Source organism: Aotus nancymaae, unplaced genomic scaffold (genome assembly GCF_030222135.1).
Source record: "Aotus nancymaae isolate 86718 unplaced genomic scaffold, 86718_ANA_hifiasm-v0.15.2.pri h1tg000103l, whole genome shotgun sequence".
NCBI classification, from domain to species: domain Eukaryota; kingdom Metazoa; phylum Chordata; class Mammalia; order Primates; family Aotidae; genus Aotus; species Aotus nancymaae.
Window position 1 is genome coordinate 559,168 of NW_026988518.1, and position 22,338 is coordinate 581,505.

General features: G+C 37.6%; 1 protein-coding gene across 1 annotated transcript in view; it reads left to right on the forward strand.

The window, feature by feature from the left end:
* Positions 1 to 22,338, forward strand: part of FRRS1 (ferric chelate reductase 1) — a 38,436-nt gene that overhangs the window by 14,074 nt on the left and 2,024 nt on the right. The window contains exons 7-13 of the mRNA XM_012458463.3: positions 3,985 to 4,083; positions 5,055 to 5,202; positions 13,705 to 13,818; positions 15,555 to 15,670; positions 17,414 to 17,500; positions 20,784 to 20,881; positions 21,137 to 21,195. Coding sequence (XP_012313886.2) covers positions 3,985 to 4,083; positions 5,055 to 5,202; positions 13,705 to 13,818; positions 15,555 to 15,670; positions 17,414 to 17,500; positions 20,784 to 20,881; positions 21,137 to 21,195 — 721 coding nt within the window. The remainder of the gene's footprint in view (positions 1 to 3,984; positions 4,084 to 5,054; positions 5,203 to 13,704; positions 13,819 to 15,554; positions 15,671 to 17,413; positions 17,501 to 20,783; positions 20,882 to 21,136; positions 21,196 to 22,338) is intronic.

A 22,338-nucleotide genomic window follows, 5' to 3' on the forward strand; every position in this document is an offset into this window, starting at 1 on the left:
TTATATAGTAGATTTGTGTTAAGTTTTTTTGCACAAATGCTACATAAGGATATTGTTTCCACATCAGTGCACTATTTCAAAAGTTTCATAATGTCCAATTGTTCTATTATTGATGATAGTATGTTTGATCACTGGTGTCTGTCAGATTTCTGTATTGTGAGGCTCTATTTTCTTTTTGTAATGAGTAATACGTGGGGTGATACTTTTTGAGTCTGTATGAATATTCTGTTCCCCAATAGCCTGTAACTAGGTTTTTGCATTTATTGATGTTTGTCCTATAAATCAGTTGTTATATTTGTGGCTGCAAAATTGTTGATCTTCTAACTTACTTACTAGCTGGCATTCTTATGAAAATATGAGTTTTCTTTTCTCTGCACTTGCCCTTCCCTTTTGTAGTAACACCATGGACTAATGGGTTTCTATGTCCATTGTGTTGTAGTTTATCACCACCATTCATTCTTTTAGAGGGTCATATTGACCCAAATGTGGTCATTGGGAACCCTTTCAAGCTTCTGTGCCCTTTTGAGGTGTCTCCGCCACTTTTGAGCATGTCTTTGTTTCTGGTGTAACAAGATATTCTCCATTCATACTTTCATGCATTTCATCATTTCTCAAGGGAGCTTTAATTCCTTTTAGTAGGAATAGTATCTAGAAATCAAGATTTGGGTGCTAATATGTTCACTGCTACTGATCTCCCAAGTACTTTTGATTCTATCTTTGACATAGCTCTTTCATTCTCTTTATTGCGTTGTCATTATCTCTGACCTGGCTTATAGCTTTACTGTCTGCTTCCTGGACTGCTGTAGTAGTCCATGATTTCCTCTTCCATTTCATCCTTCACACGGCCATTCCATTGGAATTTTCTCCCCAAGCCACATTTAAGATTGTCTTGGCTGGGCAAGGTGGCTCATGCCTATAATCCCAGTACTTTGGGAGGCTGTGGTGGAAGGATTGCTTGAGGCTAGGAATTTAAGATGAGCCTGGGCAACATAACGAGACCCTTATCTCCACAAAAAATTAATAAAAAATTAGCTGGGTGTGGTGGCATGCACCTGTGGTCCTGGATACTTGGGAAGCTGAGGTGGGAGGATCGTTTGGTCCCAGGAGGTCAAGGTTGCAGGAAGAGTATTTGCACCACTGCATTCCAGCCTGGGTGACAGAACAAGACCCTGTCTCAAAAAAAAAAAAAAAAAAAAAAAAAAAAAAATTGTCTTAAAATTATCCCTCCAAACCTTTGGCAAAACTTTAGTAATTATAGAAAAACTGTTCTTTTCTTAAAGCATGGTGCACACTACTTTGGGAATACTTCTGGAATTTTCAGCCTTAGAGCTCTCTTTTAATCCTTCATATATTTTAGCTAACAAAACTACCTGTTTCTTAAAATTTTCATATTTCTATATTATTGGTCCTAGAAGTTCTTCAACTTGGAAAACCTTTCCTTTAATCTCATCTTTACCTTGTCCTCCTATAAATATGTTTTATCTTCTCAGGTCTGCTTAATTACTGTCTTTTCTGATAAGCCATTTTCAATTATCTGGCCATACATGATTTGTCTTTTCATGTCACTTTACCTATCTGTCTTCTTCATTAAAACACAGCTTTTGGTTGTAAGAACCATATTCTTACAGTAACATCATCTTATTATTTCTCCCACAGTGTCAAATGTTTTCTCATAGGATGCACTCTAAATGCTCCACTTGAGAGGGGCGGACTGGGGAGAGAGCTTCCGTACAGCCCAGGGATTTGCTGGAGGTTCTTATATGGTGAACTTTTATGCTTTCAAACTTGAGGTTTCTAGAACTGCCTGGAGCCTGAGGTTGCAGTAGCACCTTCACTTACTCCTCATTTGGAATAGTGAGAACTGAGAGTTACCTGCTGTCTATCCCCACAACCTTCTCTAATATTTGGGAGGTCTACTTGTTTGATTTTATTTGCCTTCTTATCCTTAGTTTGCCTCAAGTCAACCATTATTTGTATTGATTTTTTTTTTTTTGCAACAAAAGAATTTCTGTGTCCATTCATGATAGATATTCTAGAAAACATGCATTGTTTAAATCAGGGTTCAGGCCCAGCATGGTGGCTCACACTCGTAATCTCAGCACTTTGGAAGGCTGAGACAGGAGGATTGCTTAAGCCCAACATTTAGACACCAGCCTGGGTAACAGGGCGAGAATCCATCTCCAAAATAAAAAATAAATTGGGGTTTAGAAAACTTTTTCTATAAGGATATTTTAGAGTTTGTGGGTGACATAGTCTCTGTTGCAGCTACTACCCTCTGGTGTGATGTAAAAGCAGCCATAGATGATATGTACATGAATAAATGTGGCTGTGTTCCAATGAAACATGGACATTGAATTTCAGTTTGATATGTTTTCATTTGTCATGAAATATTCTTCTTTTCACCATTTAAGTATGTAGAAGTCATTCTTAGCCTATGAGCTATATAGAAGCAAGCTTTAGGTTGAATTTGATCTGTAGGCCATAGTTTGTTGACTCCTGGTTTAAGGCATGATTGCTCCGAATTTCTTATCTTGAATTGGGCTAATTCTGATTTTACTGTAATATGTGTAACAGTACAAAGTCACTTTGCTAAGGGTACATTCTTGAGAGTTTTCAAAAGTAGAACATTTAAAAATAAAGTTGAATCTGAAAGTATAGAAAGATGTTAGAATTTAATATTGGAATTTATAGCAAGATTTGTTATAACTGGGTAGTCTTGGACCTTGTTTAAGGAATTGGGTGACTATAGCACATATTACAGCACTTCTTAGATAGTTTATGGAGAAACCAAGTGAAAGGCCAAGCCATGGACAATAACTTAAAATCAAGATTATTCCTTTCTACCATTGTTTAAATGTACTTTGAAGTTACAGTCTGCTTCTTTTTTGGTATTCTTTTTCATTCTTTGTCCCCTATTAATTGATAGTCTGCTTTTCGATATCACTTTATTTTATTGTATTTTATTTCTATTTTTGGGAGACAAGGTCTCCCTCAGTTGCCCAGGCTGGTGTGCAGTGGCATGGTCATGGCACACTGCAAACTTGACCTCCTGGGCTCAAGTGATTCTCCCGCCTTAGGCTTCTTAGTAGCTGGGACCACAGGCATGCACCACCATGCTTGGCTGATTTTTAAACATTTTTTTCTAGGATGAGGTGTCATCATGTTGCCCAGGCTGATCTCAAACTCCTGGCTTCAAGCAATCCTTCTTCCTTGGCCTCCCAAAGTGCTGGAATTATAGGTGTGAGCCACTGTGCCTGGCTTGACGATCACTTTAAAGAATAAGATCTAAGTTTCAGAGTTAGGGAATCTTGGAAACTAAAGTTTAGATAAGAGGTAGACTGTTTGACTAGTTCCTCCTTGCGTGCAGATATTTTTGCCTCAGTTATATAACATTAAATCTATTGAATATGTACACTATGTAGCAATATTTCTTTACAGAGTCTTCCATCTTAGAAGTTACCAAAAAAAAAAAAAATAAATAACCAATACAATGCAATGTATTCGGTCATTAAAATATGTAGGACATAGATATTTATTAATAAATATCTGGAGTATTGTTCATGGTAAGTTAATTGAAAAAAGTAACAGAACTCTATATTTTCCTTTTTGGAAGGAACAAATAGGTATACTACAAATAGGTTTGGGTATAATATATATGAAATAGGTTTGGGTGAATATACATGAAAATATTAAAGTGGTGTTCGATTAGTGATGGGTTTATGAGCATATAAACATGTTATATATCTATCTTAATCTATTATTTTACACTGAAATTTTAGTGCTTTTGTATTATAACAAAATTATTTTTAACTCACAAATTAGATAGCCAGTTCTCTAGAATTCATAGCATCATTCATTCACAATTCAGTAAATTATGTTTTAAAAACATCAAATAATATTTGGTTTCCTGAGATACTTTTTTAAAAAAGGAAACAAAATGCTGAAATTCCTTCTAACTTTGTTCTCATTTGCAATTTTTTTCAGGGTGATGATGATGCTTATCTGTGTATTCGTGAAGATCAGACTGTGTACATCCAGCCTTCCCATTTAACGGGGCGAAGTCACCCTGTAATGGACTCCAGGGTAGGTGTGAAAATTCTGGGAACCTCCACCTGGAGACCCGCTTTCCGGCTGTGCGGCTATCACTGGGGTGGCTGTGCTGCGAGTTTGCCTCTAACCCCTACAGTTACAGCCTAGCCTGAGCAGGGGCCTGCCAGCAGGGCTCCTCTCATAATGATCTCTGAGAAATTTTCTACACTTCAGAAGTTTGTCTTGTAGGGACAGATGAATTCTTGCTTGTGTCACTTACATCCTTTATGTTGTAGCTTACAAAAAAGTACTTTACGGTTTATTAAGATGGTCAGGACATCAGCTGCTTTTCAAATGCTTACAGACAGGTTTTTAAGAAGAGAATGACGTTAGTGACAACATTTCTTGACTAGTGAGAAAGAGGAGCACATTTGGCGAAGGCCGGAGACGCCTTGGACGGTTGTCTTAAGTGTCCTTTGTTGGCATGTGTGTCAAAGGTGGACTATTTCTGGTAGAGAAGTGTCTTTTTTGCAGGACAGCTGACAGGCAAATGAGCTCTGAAGGAGCAGTAGCTATCACTTAATGACATAACTGTGCACAACTTTCCCATGGGGCTGACCCCCACGGCTGGCTTGGAACTTCTCCCCAGTTGCATGTTGCATTTTGACCACTAGGGTAGTACTTGTTAATTGTTTTTTTTTCCAATGTTTTTGATTGTATACTAGTGGCCAGATGGAATTAGTACATCTGCTAAAATTTCCTACCTAGGTAGAGGAATCGTAGGGTTCTGGCTCAAAGTAAAAATATTATTATCATTATTTTGCCAAATGGGCTAAAGACAAATAAACTGGGAGAAAATGTTTCTTGTTCTCTTCAAAGGGAAGTGGAAAAACAATGACACTGCAGACAAAGCATGCACATATGATCTTAGAGAAAGGAAACTGAACAGGGCAGGATTTTGATCATATCTTATTTTTAGCAAATCTTTGGAAAGTGCTGAGAAGACCCATTGTGTGTGTTTGTAGGATAGCCTTGAGGATATGGCTTGGAGATTGGCGGATGGTGTTATGCAGTGTTCTTTCAGAAGAAACATTACCCTTCCTGGAGTTAAGAATAGATTTGATCTAAACACAAGCTATTACATATTTCTAGCAGATGGTGCAGCTGATGATGGTGAGTATATTGTTAAGCTGTCTTTTCAAGTTTTTTTTTTTTCTATTTTCTTTCCTCTCTTTTCCCCATTTTTGGAAAAACTACTGTAATTGCCCATTTTGTAGGCACACACTCTAATAGAAATGTCAAATTTTGCCAGAAACTGGATAAAGGTAGAAAAATTTTGCTGGAAACTAGACAGAGGTAGAGTGTCCATTGTGTTACAAAGCAACATTGCTCATGATCAGAATGGCTTCTGATTACTAAAATGGATATGACCAGAAGAACTATAAATACCTTGTTAGAAGCCATATCTTCAGGCTTCCCTGAGTCTAGTGATAGTAGATTAACTTTGCAGGGGACCTAGAAACGGTGCCTTTGGGGTTGTTGCAAGACATTTTGGCTCCTCTGGGAAAACTTGCCCAATATGAATCTCATCTCCTTAGACTTGTGCTTTCTCTAGGGAGCTGGGGAGGGGAAAAAGAGAATAGCTCCTGAACAGCTGAGTAAGCAGCTGTAAGACCTCCTGTGGAGGGGTGAATGCCTCACACTGCCCTGCTGGTGTAGTGTGCTTCCTGTCTCACATCTTTCTACGTGACTCTGATGCTAAGTACAGCCTAACATAGTTTTATGAGTCTGAATCTTTAGTTTATTCTCAAGAAGACTACCCTGGTGGATATTGCAACACATATTAATAGGAATAATTCGATTTTGTTTGAGGTCTTGGCTAATGGTTTTTGAGGAACTGCAGGAAACACCAATGTAGTTTTTAGTAACTCACCTCTTAGGAGATAACGTTGCTCCAAAACTTTGAGAATATCGCCCACTTTGAAAATGGTGAGAAGGTAGATGTCTAGAATGGAGAGACAGGGATGGGGTAAAGGAAAGGAAGAGCAGGAAATGTGATACAGGCAAATTGTGAAAAGCCTACAATTCTACCATGTGTTTTAGATTTTCTACTCTTGGTAAAGCAGACTCCCAAAAAGTTTTGAAGCAGGATAAAATATCTGCTCAATGTTAAAATTTAGGAACATTTTAATGAATTAATTAACCTGTTTATTTTTATTAATTTATTTTTTAGCTGAAGGAAAAATGCTAAAGGAACACTTTTAGATTTAGATATAGGTGATACATATAGTTATCTTAGTCAAATCATGTACTCTTGTTTGCATCAGCAACAGCAAATATGGCTTGAAAGTAATTTCTTAATATGGCTTGATACTAATGAGTAAAAATTTCTTAATATGAGTAATAATTTCTTAATATGGCTTGACAATAATAAATAAAAATTACTCAGTGCTCACTGAGTGCCTGTCAGTGGCTAAGCATTTTAGATACAGTCTTCATTTTTATCTTTACAAAATACAAGCTAGAGATGTACTATTATTATCTCTTTTATCTAAAAGGAAATTGGGACTTAGAAAGGTGAAGTAATTTGCCCAGACAAGTAAATGGTACAGTTGGAATTTGGCCTTCAGAGCCTATTTAGTATTCAGCACTTTAGAACATGGGAAATGGGCTGGGTGCAGTGGCTCACACTATTTCTAGCACTTTGAAAGGTCAAGGCATGTGGATTGCTTGAACCCAGGAGTTCCAGACCAGCCTGGGCAACATGACAAAACCTGGTCTCTATTCAAAAAAAAAAAAAAAAGAAAGAAAGAAAAAGAAAAAAAGAAAAAGAAATTAGCTGGGAGTGGTGGTGTACACCTGTGGTCTCAGCTAGTCAGAAGGTTAAGGTGGAAGGAATGTCTGAGCCCAGGAGGTTGAGGCTGCATTCCAGTCTGGGCAACTGAGGGAGACCCTGTCTCAAAAAGAAAAAGAATATGGGAAATCTAGGGAATTAATTTTAATGAGGAAAAGGTCAAGTATTTGTGTTTTTAAGCAGCTACCACTAAAGTGCAGGTCATTGTGGTGGTGGTTACAATTTCAGCTATCACTTGTTGCATATTATATGTATCTCATTTATTTCTCACAGAGGCTTTGTATGTAGGTGTTTTGTTGCTGTTTTTAGAGATAAGGAAACTGGGACCTAGTAGGGCCAAGCAACTTGTCCAAAATCAAACAAGTAGCAGAGTCAGGAATTAAACCCAGGTCACTTCCAATTACAAAAGTTGTATCCTTTCTATAACATCAGACTGCTTCTTTTGGTGTCTGTGTTAGTCTGTTCTCACACTGCTATAAAGAACTACCTGAGACTGGGTAATTTATGAAGAAAATAGATTTAATTGATTCACAGTTCCACAGGCTGTACAGGAAGCATGGCTGTGGAGGCCTCAGGAAACTTACAATATGGCAGAAGGCAAAGGGGAAGCAGGCAAGTCTTACATGGCGGCAGGAGAGAGAGAGAGAGAAGGTGGAAGTGCCACATACTTTTAAACAATGAGATCTCCTGAGAACTCATTCACTATCATGAGTAAAGCAAGGGGGATGTGTGCCCCCGTGGCTCAGTCCCCTCCCACCAGGCCCTTCCTCCAATACATGGAGAGTACAATTCAAAGTGAGACTTGGGTGGGGCACAGATCCAAACCATATCAGTGCCCAACATGTTACAGATGCTTCATAAATGATTATTGATTCAAATGGATTTCTTAAATTGCTAGGGGATTTAACAGTTTATATGTTTTAAAGTTTTATACTTAAAATTATATTTTAGAGATGGACGCAGTGGCGCATGCCTGTAGTCCCAGCTACTTGGGAGGCTGAGGGTGGAGGATCGCTTGAGTCCAGGAGTTCTGGGCTGTAGTGTGCTATGCTGATCAGGTGTCTGCACTAAGTTTGGCAACAATATGGTGACCTCCCGGGAGCGGGGGACCACCAGGTTGCCTAAGGAGGGGTGAACCGGCCCAGGTTGGAAACAGAGCAGGTCAAAACTCCCATGCTGATCAGTAGTGGGATTGCACCTGTGAATAGCCACTGCACTCCAGCCTGGGCAACATAGTGAGACCCCGTCTCTTAAAAAAAAATATGTACTTTAGAGAAAAACTATTTCATTTAAAAGGAAGAATTCTGTTGTATAATAAATTTTATGTGTGTGGGTATACAGCAGGCGAAATGTTTCTTCATAGGTTAACAATGTAGAAGTCCCAACATGTTTTCTTTTAACTGGTAGTTCTAATACTCCCTCAGAAACACCTAGTTAATGGATGATCCATGTGAAAATAGAGAATTGTTCCCCCTCTGTTGCTGACTGATGTCGCTGTGCTGATGGCATGGGAGGGAGAATCTTTGCCTTGGCTCCTCGGTGGTGTTTCTCCAAGTGTGGGGCTTAATGTGCTTCAGAACCACCTGGAGTGACTGTTAGCAATGCAGATTCCTGAACTCCATCTCAGATCCACTGAGTCTCTTTTGTTGGTGCATGGAATCTGCATTTTAATAAACATCCCAGGTGGTTTTATGTGTGCTGTAGTTTGATAGCTTACTGCTCTAGGATGGGGTTTTTCCAAGTAAGATATGCACATTGCAAGGCAGTCCAGGGGATACAGGGAACAATACTAGAACTTTGTTTAGATTTACTTTTATGTCATTAAAATTTTAAATATTTTAACATATTTTATAGTGTACATCAGGGATCCCCAGCCCATGGGCCATGGACTGGTACTGGTCTGTGGCCTGTTAGGAGCTGGGCTGCACAGCAAGAGGTGAGTGGTTGGCGAATGAGCACTACTGCATAAGCTCTGCCTCCTGACAGATCAGCGGTGGCATTAGATTCTCATAGGAGTGTAAACCCTATTGTGAACTGCGCATGTGAGGGTTCTACGTTGTGTGCTCCTTATGAGAATCGAATGCATGATGATCTGAGGTGGGACAGTTTCATCCCAAAACCATCCCTCCCCATCTTCCATGGAAAAAGTGTCTTCCATGGAACTGGCCCCTGGTGCCAAAAATGTTGGGGACTGCTGGTGTACATAATATATTAATATATATTAATACAATATGTATTAGGTGTAATAGATATCAAATATTAATACAATATACAATTAATGCAGTAAACATGAATCTGTTTATTAACAAAAAATATACATATATTAGGGGCACATGTTAAATTTTTTTTATAATGGTACAGTGCAAAGCACAAGAAACAAAACACTCCAATAAACAGACCTGGAGATTGCTACTCCTGGGAATTAATTTTACAATCTTTTTGTACTGGGGAACAAAGGACAGTTACACATAAATCATTGCCTCTTCTATTACTTAGCTTTATGTATGTGGACCATTTATAAATTAAATTCTGCTTAAAAGCAGTAAGACTTTGTAAGATTTAAGCCAATTTTCAAAGCAATCATATAATCTCTGTAACCCATATAAATGTAAAATGTATCCAGTTTCAGTAAAGTCTCCTAACAATCTATCCATTTAAAACCTTTTTCTAACTGCTATTTTCCCCATATTGCTGACGTTCCCCTGTCTTGGGATAAGCAGTCATGTGAAATACTGAGTGTTTAAACTGAAAGGTAGAAATCACTTGGGTAATTAAGTAATTCACAATTAGGAAATCTACCAATTTTAATAATTAATGAAGTAGAGACTCGGCAATCACATGACCTGTTATTTAAAGAATTTAGAAATACTGTAGGTCAGCTATATTACTGCCGGTTCTTGCACGAAGCATGAACTCCCTTTGAGCAAGACTGCAAAATTATAATGGAGCCACACAATGGAACTCTGAAATCATAATGGACTTCTGCTTTCGTGAAGGCTAAGTTCATGCTTAGTTCATGACTCTACAGTGATTCAGAGTTTAAATACATTTTCTTCCAACTTGTCTCTCAGGCTTGTTGAGCTTGCAGTCGCTTTCTCATCACTACCACTCAATGAATGCAGGATTTTAGCTTCCCCAGTGCCTTTCTTGTCATTTTTGATAGTTTTCTTGATCATTTTCTTTTTGACACTTTTGTAGCTCCTGACAGTTATTGTCTTTTTTCTTCTTGACATTTTCTTCTCTAGCATTCATTACATAAAACTCTTCTTTCTCATTTTCTGCTTTACAACAAGCCATGGTAAAATAGTATTCACTGAATGAGAAAACAGATGTCCTAACACCACTTTTTGAATAGTCCACATTTTCTGACTGCTTTAAAAGCCTCTTTATCATACACTAAAAGTCTATCAGTAACTTGAATTATTTCTAGTTTATCTGTTCTTCTATTGATATATTTGTCTATTCCTGCATTAGTTAGAATTACTATTGTTTTATAATATCTTTGTGAGTTTTGATAGAACATGATTCCCCTTCTGGCCTTTTTCAAGAATTTTTGCTTCTTCATGTGTATCTGTTCTTTTAGATACACTTTAGACATAATTTGTCAAATTCTTCTTTTTTTGAGACAGAGTCTCACTCTGTTGCCAGACTAGAGTGCAGTGGTGTAATCACAGCTCACTGAAGCTCTACCTCCCAGGCTCAAGTGATCCTCCCACCTCTGCTTCCCAAGTAGATGGGACTACAGCCATGTGCCACCATTCTCAGCTAATGTTTTGCATTTTTTCATAGAGAAGGGGTCTCGCCATGTTGCCCAGGTTGTTCTCCAACTCCCTGGCTCAAGCTGATTTGTCAAATTCTATTAAAAACCCTGTTGAGATTGTGATTGAAATTGTAATGCAATTTTAAAGCAATTTAGAGAATAATAACTCAGTGCAATAGTGAGTCTGTCTATGCAGGAACACACTGGGATATTCCATTTATTCAGATCCTGCTGGTTTTCTACATATCTTCATATAGGGCATATATATTTGATAACTTTGTTCCTATATATTTTATAGTTCCCTAAAACAAATTATTATGAATGGGATTGTTTTTCATATGTTTTCTAAATGTATTGTCATATAGGAAAGTTATTCATTACTGAATATTTAAATCTAGGCATCCTAATTTTCCAGTTGATTATCTTGGATTTTTCTAGATAAATGTCATATCCTGTGCAAATAATAACAGGTTAATAGCCCTAATTTTCTTTCTTGTCTCATTGCATCATCTAGTTCTTGCTGAATAATGTAGAATGATAGCAGGGAGGTGGCAAGAATTTTTGTGGTATTTTTGATTTTGATGCAAAATGCTTCTGATATTCAATGTTAAATGTCTTGTTTGTTGTATTTTTTTGTGGATATCCTTTATGGTGTTGAGGAAATATTCTTTTGTTTCTAACTTTACTAAGAATCCATATCACGAATGTGTGCTAAATTTCATCAAATGTCTTTTGGGCAGTGATTGAGATGATATTTTATCATTACTTTAATAGATTTCCGGATGGTGAATGATCCTCACATTTCTGGGATAAGCTTTACTTGGTCATGTTTTATTATTCTCTTAATATATAATGAATTTGATTTACTAATACTTTCTTTAGGCTTTTTACACATATATTCCTAAGTTATTTAGGTTTATGGTATGGGGACTGTGCGTGAATTTGCGGGGTGCTTGTGTGAATGTACACATGCCTAGTTTTGATTTCAGGGTTATAGTAAACTCACAGAGTGAACTCTAGAGGAGTTTAAATAAAAAAGAATTTTTAACTGGTGAGGTGCAGTGGCTTACACTTTAATCCAAGTACTTTAAAGGCTGAGGCGGGCAGATCACTTGAGCCCAGGAGCTCGAGACCAGCCTGGGCAACATGATAAAACCCCATCTCCACAAAAAATACAAAAATTAGCTGGGCGTGGTGGTGTGCGTCTGTGGTCCCAGCTACTTGGGAGGCTGAGGTGGGAGGATCTCTGGAGACTGGGAGGTCAAAGTTGGAATGAGTCGTGATTATACCACCGCACTCCAGCCTGGGCAACAGAGTGAGACCCTGTCTCAAAGAAAATTAAAAATAACATAAAATAAATTAAGGAAAAAATTTAATGATATGGTAGAACTCACTCATATAACAGGCTGGATGTTGGATGAAGATATCTGACTAATTAAAAAGAATTTTTCTATTGTTATTACTCTCCATGGTTACTACTAGTTTGGTCAATTTCTTGTAATTCTATATTTCTCTTCCCAAATTCATCCATTTCATTTAGATTTTGAATTGTTTTTGGGCTGCTTTAAAGTTGTATACAGTGTTTTTATACAAAATTGTTTTCTATATTAGCAGCTATGTTACCCTTTAGATTTCTAACATTATGAAGTTTCCTTTCATTGTGTGGTCAGAGTTGCCAAAAACTCAATGGATTTTAATTATCCTTTTAGAGGATTGATTTATTTTTTATTTTTTATTTTTAGGCTCTCTAGCTTAAGTTCTACCTTTAGTTTTAATTGATATTCTTTTTTGGTTTCCCAGGTTATATTTTGTTACTTTAGATGAACCTTGAATGAAATGGTTACTGTGTGTGTGTGTGTGTGTGTGAGTGTGTGTGTTAGGAAATGCTTTTAAGATGATAAATACATTCTTTGAATAGTACCTTGATTGCATCACACGTTTTGTTATGAAGTGTCTTTATTGTTATACATCTTGATGAAGACATGTAATTTTAGTTTTTTAATTTTTTATTTAACCAAAAGGTTATTAAAAAGTAGTTTTATAAATATCTAGGTGGGCCATTTTCCTCCTAGTTTTTTGATGTTAATTTTTAGTTTTGTTGCATTTTGGGCAGATAAGATAAAGTTTATCCTTTTATTTCCTTTTGGAAATTATTGAGATGTAGTTTGTGGTCTAATATTTATAATTTGTTTTAGACAAAGTTTCATATATTTGTTATATTAAATGTCTTATTTTTGATGCAGCATAGTATTCTAAAAATATGCATGTTCCAGAATTTATTTACTCATTCTCCTGATGATGGATATTTAGTTTGTTTGCTTTTTTATTGCTGGCATAGAAAACATTGCTGTTAACATTCCTATACATATATTGTTGGTAAGATAGATTCCTAGAAGGAACACACAGAGATCCACATACACTTGGAATAATTCTGTAGATTCACTGATTTAATTTTGTACACAATAAATAGCAATAATAAATAATGTATCCTCAATTTGCTTATGTCACTACTATTTGGGATTTTGGTTTGTTAGTTCGAATTGACCATGTGTGAAATAACATATCATAAAATACTTTTCTTTGTCTTCCAACCATTCTTTTTCCCCCAGCCCAATTTCAGTTAGTTTATTCCAGGATTTTATATGCAGGTGGTGGTCAATGGGTTGTAGATTTTTAAAAAATATGTATTCTCTTTCAAGAATTTTTTTTTCATTTTCAACGATTTGTGACCATATTAACAGTAATTGTTTTAATTTATTGTTTAACTTGTCTCTTTATGCCACCAGTTCTTTTACCAGACATTCTCCATTCCTAGTTCTCATTTTAATTCATCTCTTGGTTGGCTACATTATTTAACTTTTTTCAGGAAGTCTGTGTGCCCTTGCATATATCTTTATGCTGCTTTTGCATATGAATGACATCTCTGTTGATATGTAATTTATTTTTTATTACCTTAAGAAATTTTGTTGCTATGCCATGCCCATATCTCTATTTCTTTTTTTTTTTTTTTTGAGGAGGTAATTATTCTTTGTCATTTCTTTTTTTTTTTTTAAATTTGCAGGTCGAATTTACAAGCACTCTCAGCAACCTTTGATAACTTATGAAAAATACGATGTGACAGACTCTCCAAAGAACATAGGAGGATCCCATTCTGTACTCCTTCTAAAGGTTCATGGTAGGTTACATGTGTAGTATTATTATTACTTTGTGGAATCCACTTACCTGCTGACTCAGTGCTGGCTGGATTAGGAATGGTTGTGGGCATAATTGAGCTAACTTTTATAAAGCTTTTATGTTTTAAACACTAACACTTGCAGGCAGCAGCATCTATTATTATTATTATTATTTTTGACACAGCTGTTGGTAAGCATTATCTATCTTAATGTTTGCTAATTTTCATTAAAAATGGAGACTAGGGCTAATTCAGTGGTTTTAACCTTGGCTATATATGAAAATCACCAGTGGAGGTTTTAAGACATTTATAATTTTGAAAAACTATCCTAGTTGTTTCTAACTGCAGCCAGGGTCAAATATTACTGGGTTAATTTAACTTTTATGAGAACTTAATTTTTACCGTTCATTAAAATAAATGCTAATAAAAGAGTGGCCTGTGATTTTGATTGTTTAATTATAACAGTAGTTTGGTTTCAAAGGTACAATTTTGTTGTTGCACTGATCAATGTACAAGTATTTGAGAGCATACAAAGTACTTAGTGCTATACTTAGGTTTCATAGATAATACCTAAATGAGGAATAGAATGAAGTTGGAAGAACAGTATCCTAAAAACAAGGCTCTAGGCCGGGCTCGGTGGCTCACACCTGTAATCCCAACTCTTTGGGAGGTTGACATGGGTGGATCACCTGATGTCAGGAGTTCAAGACCAGCCTGGCCAACATGGTGAAACCATGTTTCTACTAAAATACAAAAATTAGCCAGGCATGGTGGTGCATGCCTGTAGTCCCAGCTACTTGGGAGGCTGAGTCAGGAGAATTGCCTGAATTTGGAAGGCGGAGGTTGCAGAGAGCTGAGATAGCACCACTGCACTCCAGCCTGGGCAACAGAATGAGACTGCATCCCCAAAAAACCAAAACACAAAAAATAAAAAACAAAAAAACAAACCAAGACTCTTACCATACTCTGGTTCTACAGATGAAAATTGATTTCATTTGAAAACTAGCCTGGCTTATTGTTAAAAGGATGGGATTTAAAAGTATGGGAATGGTGTAGTGTATACTAAACTACTCTAAACTATTAGTGTTTTGGGGGAAACTCTCCTTATTTGGGATGTCCCCTTTATATTCTCCAGAGTTATCCATTATAGCAAAGTTTTTATAAATGCCATCACAGTTAAGCTTGAAAATAACTTTATTGTTGTTGGTTTGCTTCAACTGATACTGTAGCTCCAGTTTGGTAGTAACTGGATTCAGAAATAATGTGCCCATTTCTTTTCATTGTTTTTTGGAGTGAGATATGAGAAGATTTTGAAATAACTGCAGACAGGCAGTTATTAGTATAGTGGTTGAGAGCACAGTTGCTGAAACCAGGTAGGGTTTGTAGCCCGACTTTGTAAACTTGGAAGAGCTACTTAATTTCCCTGTGGGTTTGTTTCCCTAGTCAGCAAAACTGGAATAATAATTATAACTACATCATAGGATTGTTGTAAAGGTCAGCTAAGTTAGTGTACGTGAAGCATTTAGAATGCCTAGCACATAACAGGAACTGCAGAAGTGTTTGCTGTTCGAAAGAATAATGGTAGTAAAACTATGACGTATCGCATCTTTTTAGGTTGTACTTACGTCGGCTGAATGTATTTTGCTGCTGTTTGTATTTTCTGAGCATTTGGCTTGGTCATTTAAGCAACAGCTTGATTAGTTTGTGATTGTCTGCTGTTGCGTTTATCTCACTTGCAGGTGCCTTAATGTTTGTGGCGTGGATGACTACTGCGAGCATAGGTGTCCTGGTTGCCCGGTTCTTCAAACCAGTTTGGTCAAGGGCTTTCTTCCTTGGTGCAGCAGCTTGGTTTCAGGTAGGTGAGGGAAAAAAAGTTCCATGCAATTTTCATAGTATTTGAGCATTGCAACATGAAAACATATGAAGTATGTAGGTATGTGTTTAGTGGTTGCAGTTGTAGGTTTGGGCTCCTCCCTTTTCCCTTTGGTTTCCTGACCAATTGAGAGTGGACACGAGATGCTTGATAGAGGTAAGAATACAGACAGTTTTAGGAAGAGTCAGGCTGGCCTGGAGAATGTGTCAGGGCCATGTAAGTCCCTTTGTAATATGGACTTTGGGACCCAATGACTTTTACTTATACTCTGTTTGTAGAGGGAGATGTTGGAAGAGCATTCACCCACTGCACTGCACTGAGTAAAGACAGGCCAAGGAATGCGGGGGAACTGAAGAAAGAAATAGTGGGTGCTTCCTGTGTTTCAGTCTCTCCTCTGGTTGTGGGCCATTGAATGTTAGATTATCTCTATCTCACCAATTGGGATCATCTGTCTCCTGTGTGGGTGGGAAGAGAAACTGAAAGTGTTCTTTTTCGTGTTCTTCCTTCCTGTGGGTTGGGAAGGCAGTTTACTAATAGGAACATAGCAAGAGGCAATGAATATCCTTCAGAACAAAGAAAAACAAACCTTATCATTCATGGGTCATGGAGTATAGATATTTACATATATAGTGGAAAATCAATGAGTTCATGTTGAGTTAGAATGTACATGCCTGTAGAAAAAAATACTGCTTGTTGGAACAGTTTTGCCTTGGAAGAGCGTATCCTTGACACTTAATGTTCATATAAATTTGTGGATGGTAAGGTTTACCTTACCTAGCCTCATTTCTTGCTATTGCCTGGGAGGGCCAATCTGTTTGATTTGTTCTCAGTACTGTCGTATGGCTTGCCTTGCTCCTTTCTTTTTCTGCCTGTGGTTTTGCTTCCCGGTAACTGCTTTCTTGCTTGCACTTGCGTGCTTTTGCTCTTGTGCTCTCTCTCTCTTATCTGCTCATGTGGATATTCCCAGCTGGAAGACTCTTTGTGTCTTCCTTCATCAACTCAAATCCTCCACTGCCTTTAAGTTTATGATGCTGATGATGTGTGTATATACACGTCATAGTTTTATCTCTATCTCCATCCATCCATCCATCCATCCATCCATCCATCCATGTATCCACCCAGCCATCCATCCATACACACACACATACACAGGGGGCCTCCTGCTTTCCCCAAGATAGTTTCTGTCTGCACCAGTTATCCTGGCATAATCAATAAACAGTGGCCATTTTCACACTTATTATTCTCCTAATTTGTATCATGAATTATATATTTCACATATTTTTCTCTTATTGACTCAATTATATCTGAAGTTCCTCAGGAGACAGTATTTTTGTTTGTTTGTTTCCTTACTATCTCATTGCACCTGGTATTGCACTGTGCCTGCTGGTGGAGCTTAATAAGTATCTTTGGAAGGAAAGGAAGGACTTGGCAAGTAAATATGCTCTGTGTGTGAAATATCCATTCCTGCTGCTCTGTGCAGGTGAAGTCTTGGCAAACACTTCTGAATGATGAGGACGGCAGCTTAGGGTTTTCTTTAAAGTTTAATGGTATACTAAGGGTTCGTTTTTTTTTTTTTAACCCAACTACAAACTGTGATGAGATGTCAGTCAAATGCTTGCCTTCAGTGCAACTTACCCTATGGTCTTTCCCCCATTTTCCCCATTGTAACACCGCCTTTCTCTTACATGGTTAAGTGTCTTGTGAATTTGTCATTTCACCTTGCAGGTGCATCGGATGCTCATGTTCACCACAACTGCCCTCACCTGCATTGCTTTTGTTATGCCGTTTATATACAGGGGAGGCTGGAGTAGGGTGAGTGTATCTTAAATAAGATGTTTTTATATAGATCCATTTTGATGTCAAAACAGATTGCTGTTTTATTCTCAGATGATGGGTAAAAAGATATTTCTGCATCAATCCCTCTTTCCCTTTTGAATCATTGGATGGCTCTTTCACATGGTTGGAGGTAGGGTGAGGATGTCACTACAGAGTACTTAGTAATGAAATATATTCTTAGACTGCATCATGAGTTATATACATGCTATAGCCTAATTCAACGTGTGATGCTTAAGGAACATGAACAATGTGAATGTTTTTCTCTAATAGTACTGTGATGACCACTAAGCTAACATAATTTGCATTTCTACTCTATACCCAGCTGTGCTAAGTGCTTTATATGTGTTATCTAACTTAAATCTCAGGCTGGGTGGTTCACACTTGCCATCTAGCACTTTGAGAGGCCAAGGCGGGAGGACTGCTTGAGCCCTGGAGTTCAAGACCAACCTGGGCAACATAGTGAGGCCTCATCTGTATATATTTCATTTAAAAATCTTTAAATCTCAGATGTAGTAGTTATTAATAATAATCCCATGTCACAAATGAAGAAACTGATGCTTATTCCCAAATGTTTATCTCCAGTCCAGACTTCCCCTGTGGCTTGAGACTCACATATCTAGCTCACATTGCATTCCGAACCTCAACTTGCGTGTCTAAGATGTCAGACTTAGCATGTCCAAAATGGGACTCCTGATCGTCTTTTCTCCCAGGCCTGCTCCATACATTGCCACCTCCATGGTAGCTAATGGAATTGTACTGTTAGATCAAAGCCTTGGAATTATCATTAACTGTGTTCTCTTGCACATCCCATGTCTCATCCATTGGGGAATCCCATTGGCTCTACATGTAAAGTACATCCACAGTCCACCACTTGTCACTGTCATCAGATACTACTGTAGGAGTGTGAGCCGCCATCATCTTTTGCCTGGTCATTGCAGTAGCGACTTCACTGATTTTTCCACTTCAACCCTTGCCCATGCACAATCTGTTTTCAACAAAGAAGACGGTTATATATATATTTAAATATAAACCAGATCATGCCATTCTTGTATCCCAAACTGGTTTTTCTAATGTCTCTCAACTTTACTCAGAGTAAAAGCCAAATTTCTTCCAGGGACCTTCATGACTGGCTCCAGTTATTCTCTGAACTGACCTCCTTGTCCTCTCCATCGAATGCATCTCGTCCGTGCTGGCCTCCTGGCTGGGATGCAGACATACCAGGCACGGTCCTGCTTTGTAGTCTTTGCCATGCTTCTTCTTTCTGCCTGGCACACACTTCCATTACTCCCTTACCTTCCTCAAGTCTTCGCTTATATTGAAACCTCTCAGAGAGCCCTGCCCTGCTCTATTTTTTCCCCATAGTACACTTTACTTTATGCCATTTCACATAATTTACTTACTTGTCATATTTTTTTCTCGATCTCCCTTCTAACACTACTATGTCAGCTCTGTCAGAGCCGGGATATTCACTGGTATGTTCACTGGTACATACGAGAACAGATTTAAGTACATAGCAGGTATTCAGTAAACATTTAGTGAATGAATAAATAAGTCTTATTGAGAATAAGTAACATATGTAAATTCAGAGCCTGTGCTTTCATTTTGCTCTTCCAGTTTTATAGCCAATGAGAACTTGATACCAAAATTTCATATTTTAGAGCTTGGGCTGGTGCCACACGGATAAGATTGATGCATCTTGGGTCACAGATATTACTAGAAAATCTCCCTCCTGCTTTTTAGGCAGTTTATGGGTCAGTCAATATATCTTTTTAAGAAAATTATGAAGATTTTTGTGATATAAATTGAGACATGAGAACTTTATTTTATTAAGACATTTGGGACAAGGGTAACACTTATTTTGTAATTTTGTAGTTTATAGCCTTTGCAGTTTCTGAATAGGATAGAACAAAGGCTAAGAGCACTATTTTAAAACTGGATTCCTGAATTCAAATCCTGGCACCATGACTTATTACCCGGGATGCCTTGGGCAAGTTATTTAACTATGACCAGTTTACTCATTTGTCAAATGGGGATGGTATAGTATCTATTTTGTAGGCTTTCTGTGAGGATTGGGAATAAAATAACTGAAAATACTTAGGATAGCTTCCAGCACATTCTAAACACATGTAAGAATCTTGCTGCTGCTGCTGTTTTATCTTATTTTTTTATTAGAGGGCCTTTATATCTCCAAAGTCATGGTTATAATTTTACCCGTGCATAACTGAGTCCGTGGTTTGAGAATGTTTTCATATTGTTTTTTTGTTAGTCTTTAGTTCCTATTTACAAGGACTTCCTGCCATGGCTTAGAAACCACTATGTCTCTGTTTCTAGGTCACAGATTTATATTCTACTCAAGCCTGGGCATCACTGACAACAGTCAGTAATATCCCTCTATCCAAATGTGTCACAGGTTAGAGCATCTTCTTAGCCCTTCTCTTAAGTGTTTAAATGAAAAATCATTGTACAAAGTGGTCTAATCCAACTGTCTGCTGTTCTGAGCAGGCACATGACATCACTAAGGGAGGAATGCAGCAGAAACTATTGTGATACTCTGTCAGTGCTTTTTCTTGGGTTAGATCTTCATTCTGAATAGAGGTGATAAGCTTTTAATACGGTGGCTACATAGGTTATTCACTGAATCAACAAACATTTATTGAGTAACTAAGACTCTGTTAAGCTCCAGGGTTACAGGGAGTCATATAGAACCCACAGTTCAGGGAAACATAGAGGGCTAAACAAATTATTACCATATGTTGGGGTGATTGCTTTTGACATGGGGACACTAACTAGTCCCAGCTGGGCTGCAGATGGCTGTTCTGATGTTGGTGGCCATTTTATTAGGTTGGTGCAACAGTAATTGTGAATTAAAATGCTTGCAAAAAACTGCAACTACTTTTGTGCCAACTTATCCTGATGGGGGAGAGGTAGCATTCTGTACGTGGATTCCACCACAACCACTTACATACTGTGTGGCCTTGGACATAGTTCTTGATGTCTCTGGGCCTCAGTTTCCCCATTTGTAAAACTGAGATATTGATAACCAGTTGTCAAACACTGTAGTGGGAATTAGTGTGTGTAAAGTATGTGCCTGGTACAAAGTGTATACTCAGTGAATGTTGTCTACTATGATTATCATCAATATTGGATGTTTAAAGCCATGGAAAAATACTAAGAATACAACTGTGTATATGTTTTTTAACTTGAGGATTTAAATTGATGAGAGAGATTGAGGCCATGAAAATGATGTAACTTTGTTTAGCATGCAGGTTACCACCCATACCTCGGCTGTATTGTGATGACTTTGGCAGTTCTTCAGCCTCTTCTGGCAGCCTTCAGGCCACCTTTACATGACCCAAGGTACTTAGAGCCTTTCTATATAAATGCTCTCTTAATGTAGATATCATTAGTTGGCAAACTAATTCCTTTTCAAATGGAAACATTTTGCATTTTGTAAAATTCGGTGATAAATTATAGTCACTTTGAAATACTTTGAAATGCATTTCAGATATCTAATTCCCAGACAATAAGGGAAATTACATGCTTTTTATTCTCTTGGGAATTAATTATAGTTCCATTGCTTTTAAGAATACTGACTGGTTCTTATTTTGGTAGACGGCAAATGTTTAACTGGACTCATTGGAGTATGGGAACAGCTGCTAGAATAATAGCAGGTAAGAGATTGTGATGCTACTTATACATATATAATTGCTGGCTGTTTATATTGCAAGTTGTAATTTGGCTTAAATGATTTTTAGATGCATTAGTAATTGGAGTAATTGGTTGTTGAGGAGAAATCAGCCTTAAACGTTGAAATCCAGAAAGTAATTTCCAGAGGTAATGATTTAAGTCATTATTTCAGTTTTAAGTTTAAGGTCTTTAAAATAACTTTAAAACTCTCCTTTTAAGACTTACTTGAGCATTTCCCTTTGCCGGCAGAATAAGCTATGCTGATGGCCAGACATTTGAGTAGCTCAGATTGAAGGTCATTTGTGAATTGGGTTGAGGTGGGTTGGTGGGTCCAAGCTCTCCATCTCCAGGTCCTTTCCACGGGGCTTGTATCTTCCAGAGTAGGGCGGTTTTCAAAAGTGAAGAATGATTATGCGGTATATTTTGATACCTTGTATAATAAATGCCTAAGTAGGCACCCTCTACCCTAACATGGTCTATGGGATTCTTTGTTGGAGGGGAGCCCAATCAACCATGGTTTCTATACTTTTCTCCTTTCATATATTGCAGACTTCAAACAATCTGGAAAATGTGGGTGCATCTCTTTTAACAACTGGTAGATTATGCAGCCATAAAAAAGAATGAAATCATGTCTTTTGTGGCAACATGGATGCTGCTGGAAGTGATTACCCTATGTGAATTAGTGCAGAAACAGAAAATCACATGCCACATGTTCTTACCCATAAACGGGAGTTAACAATGAGTACACAGGGACGTAAAGATGGAAACAGTAGACCCTGGGGACTCCAAAGGAGGAGAGGGAGGAGTGGGGGAAAGGGTTGAAACACTACTCTTTGGGTTCGATGTTCACTACTTGGGTGATGGGTTCACTAGAAGCCCAAACCCCCCAGCATTATTATGCAATATACCCTAGCCCCCAAGAAATTTGTAATTCATAATTTATTGCCCATCTTGCCCTATCTAGCCTTATAATTCTCTTTCAAAAGACTAAATTAACTATTTGGTCTTAAATATTAATTTTATTCATTTCAAACTCTTTTAGTGTGTTTTACTTGATAAGACACATGCACAAACACATAACTGTCTCTCCTGGTGGGACTACATTTGAATATACCTTTTTTCTTTCC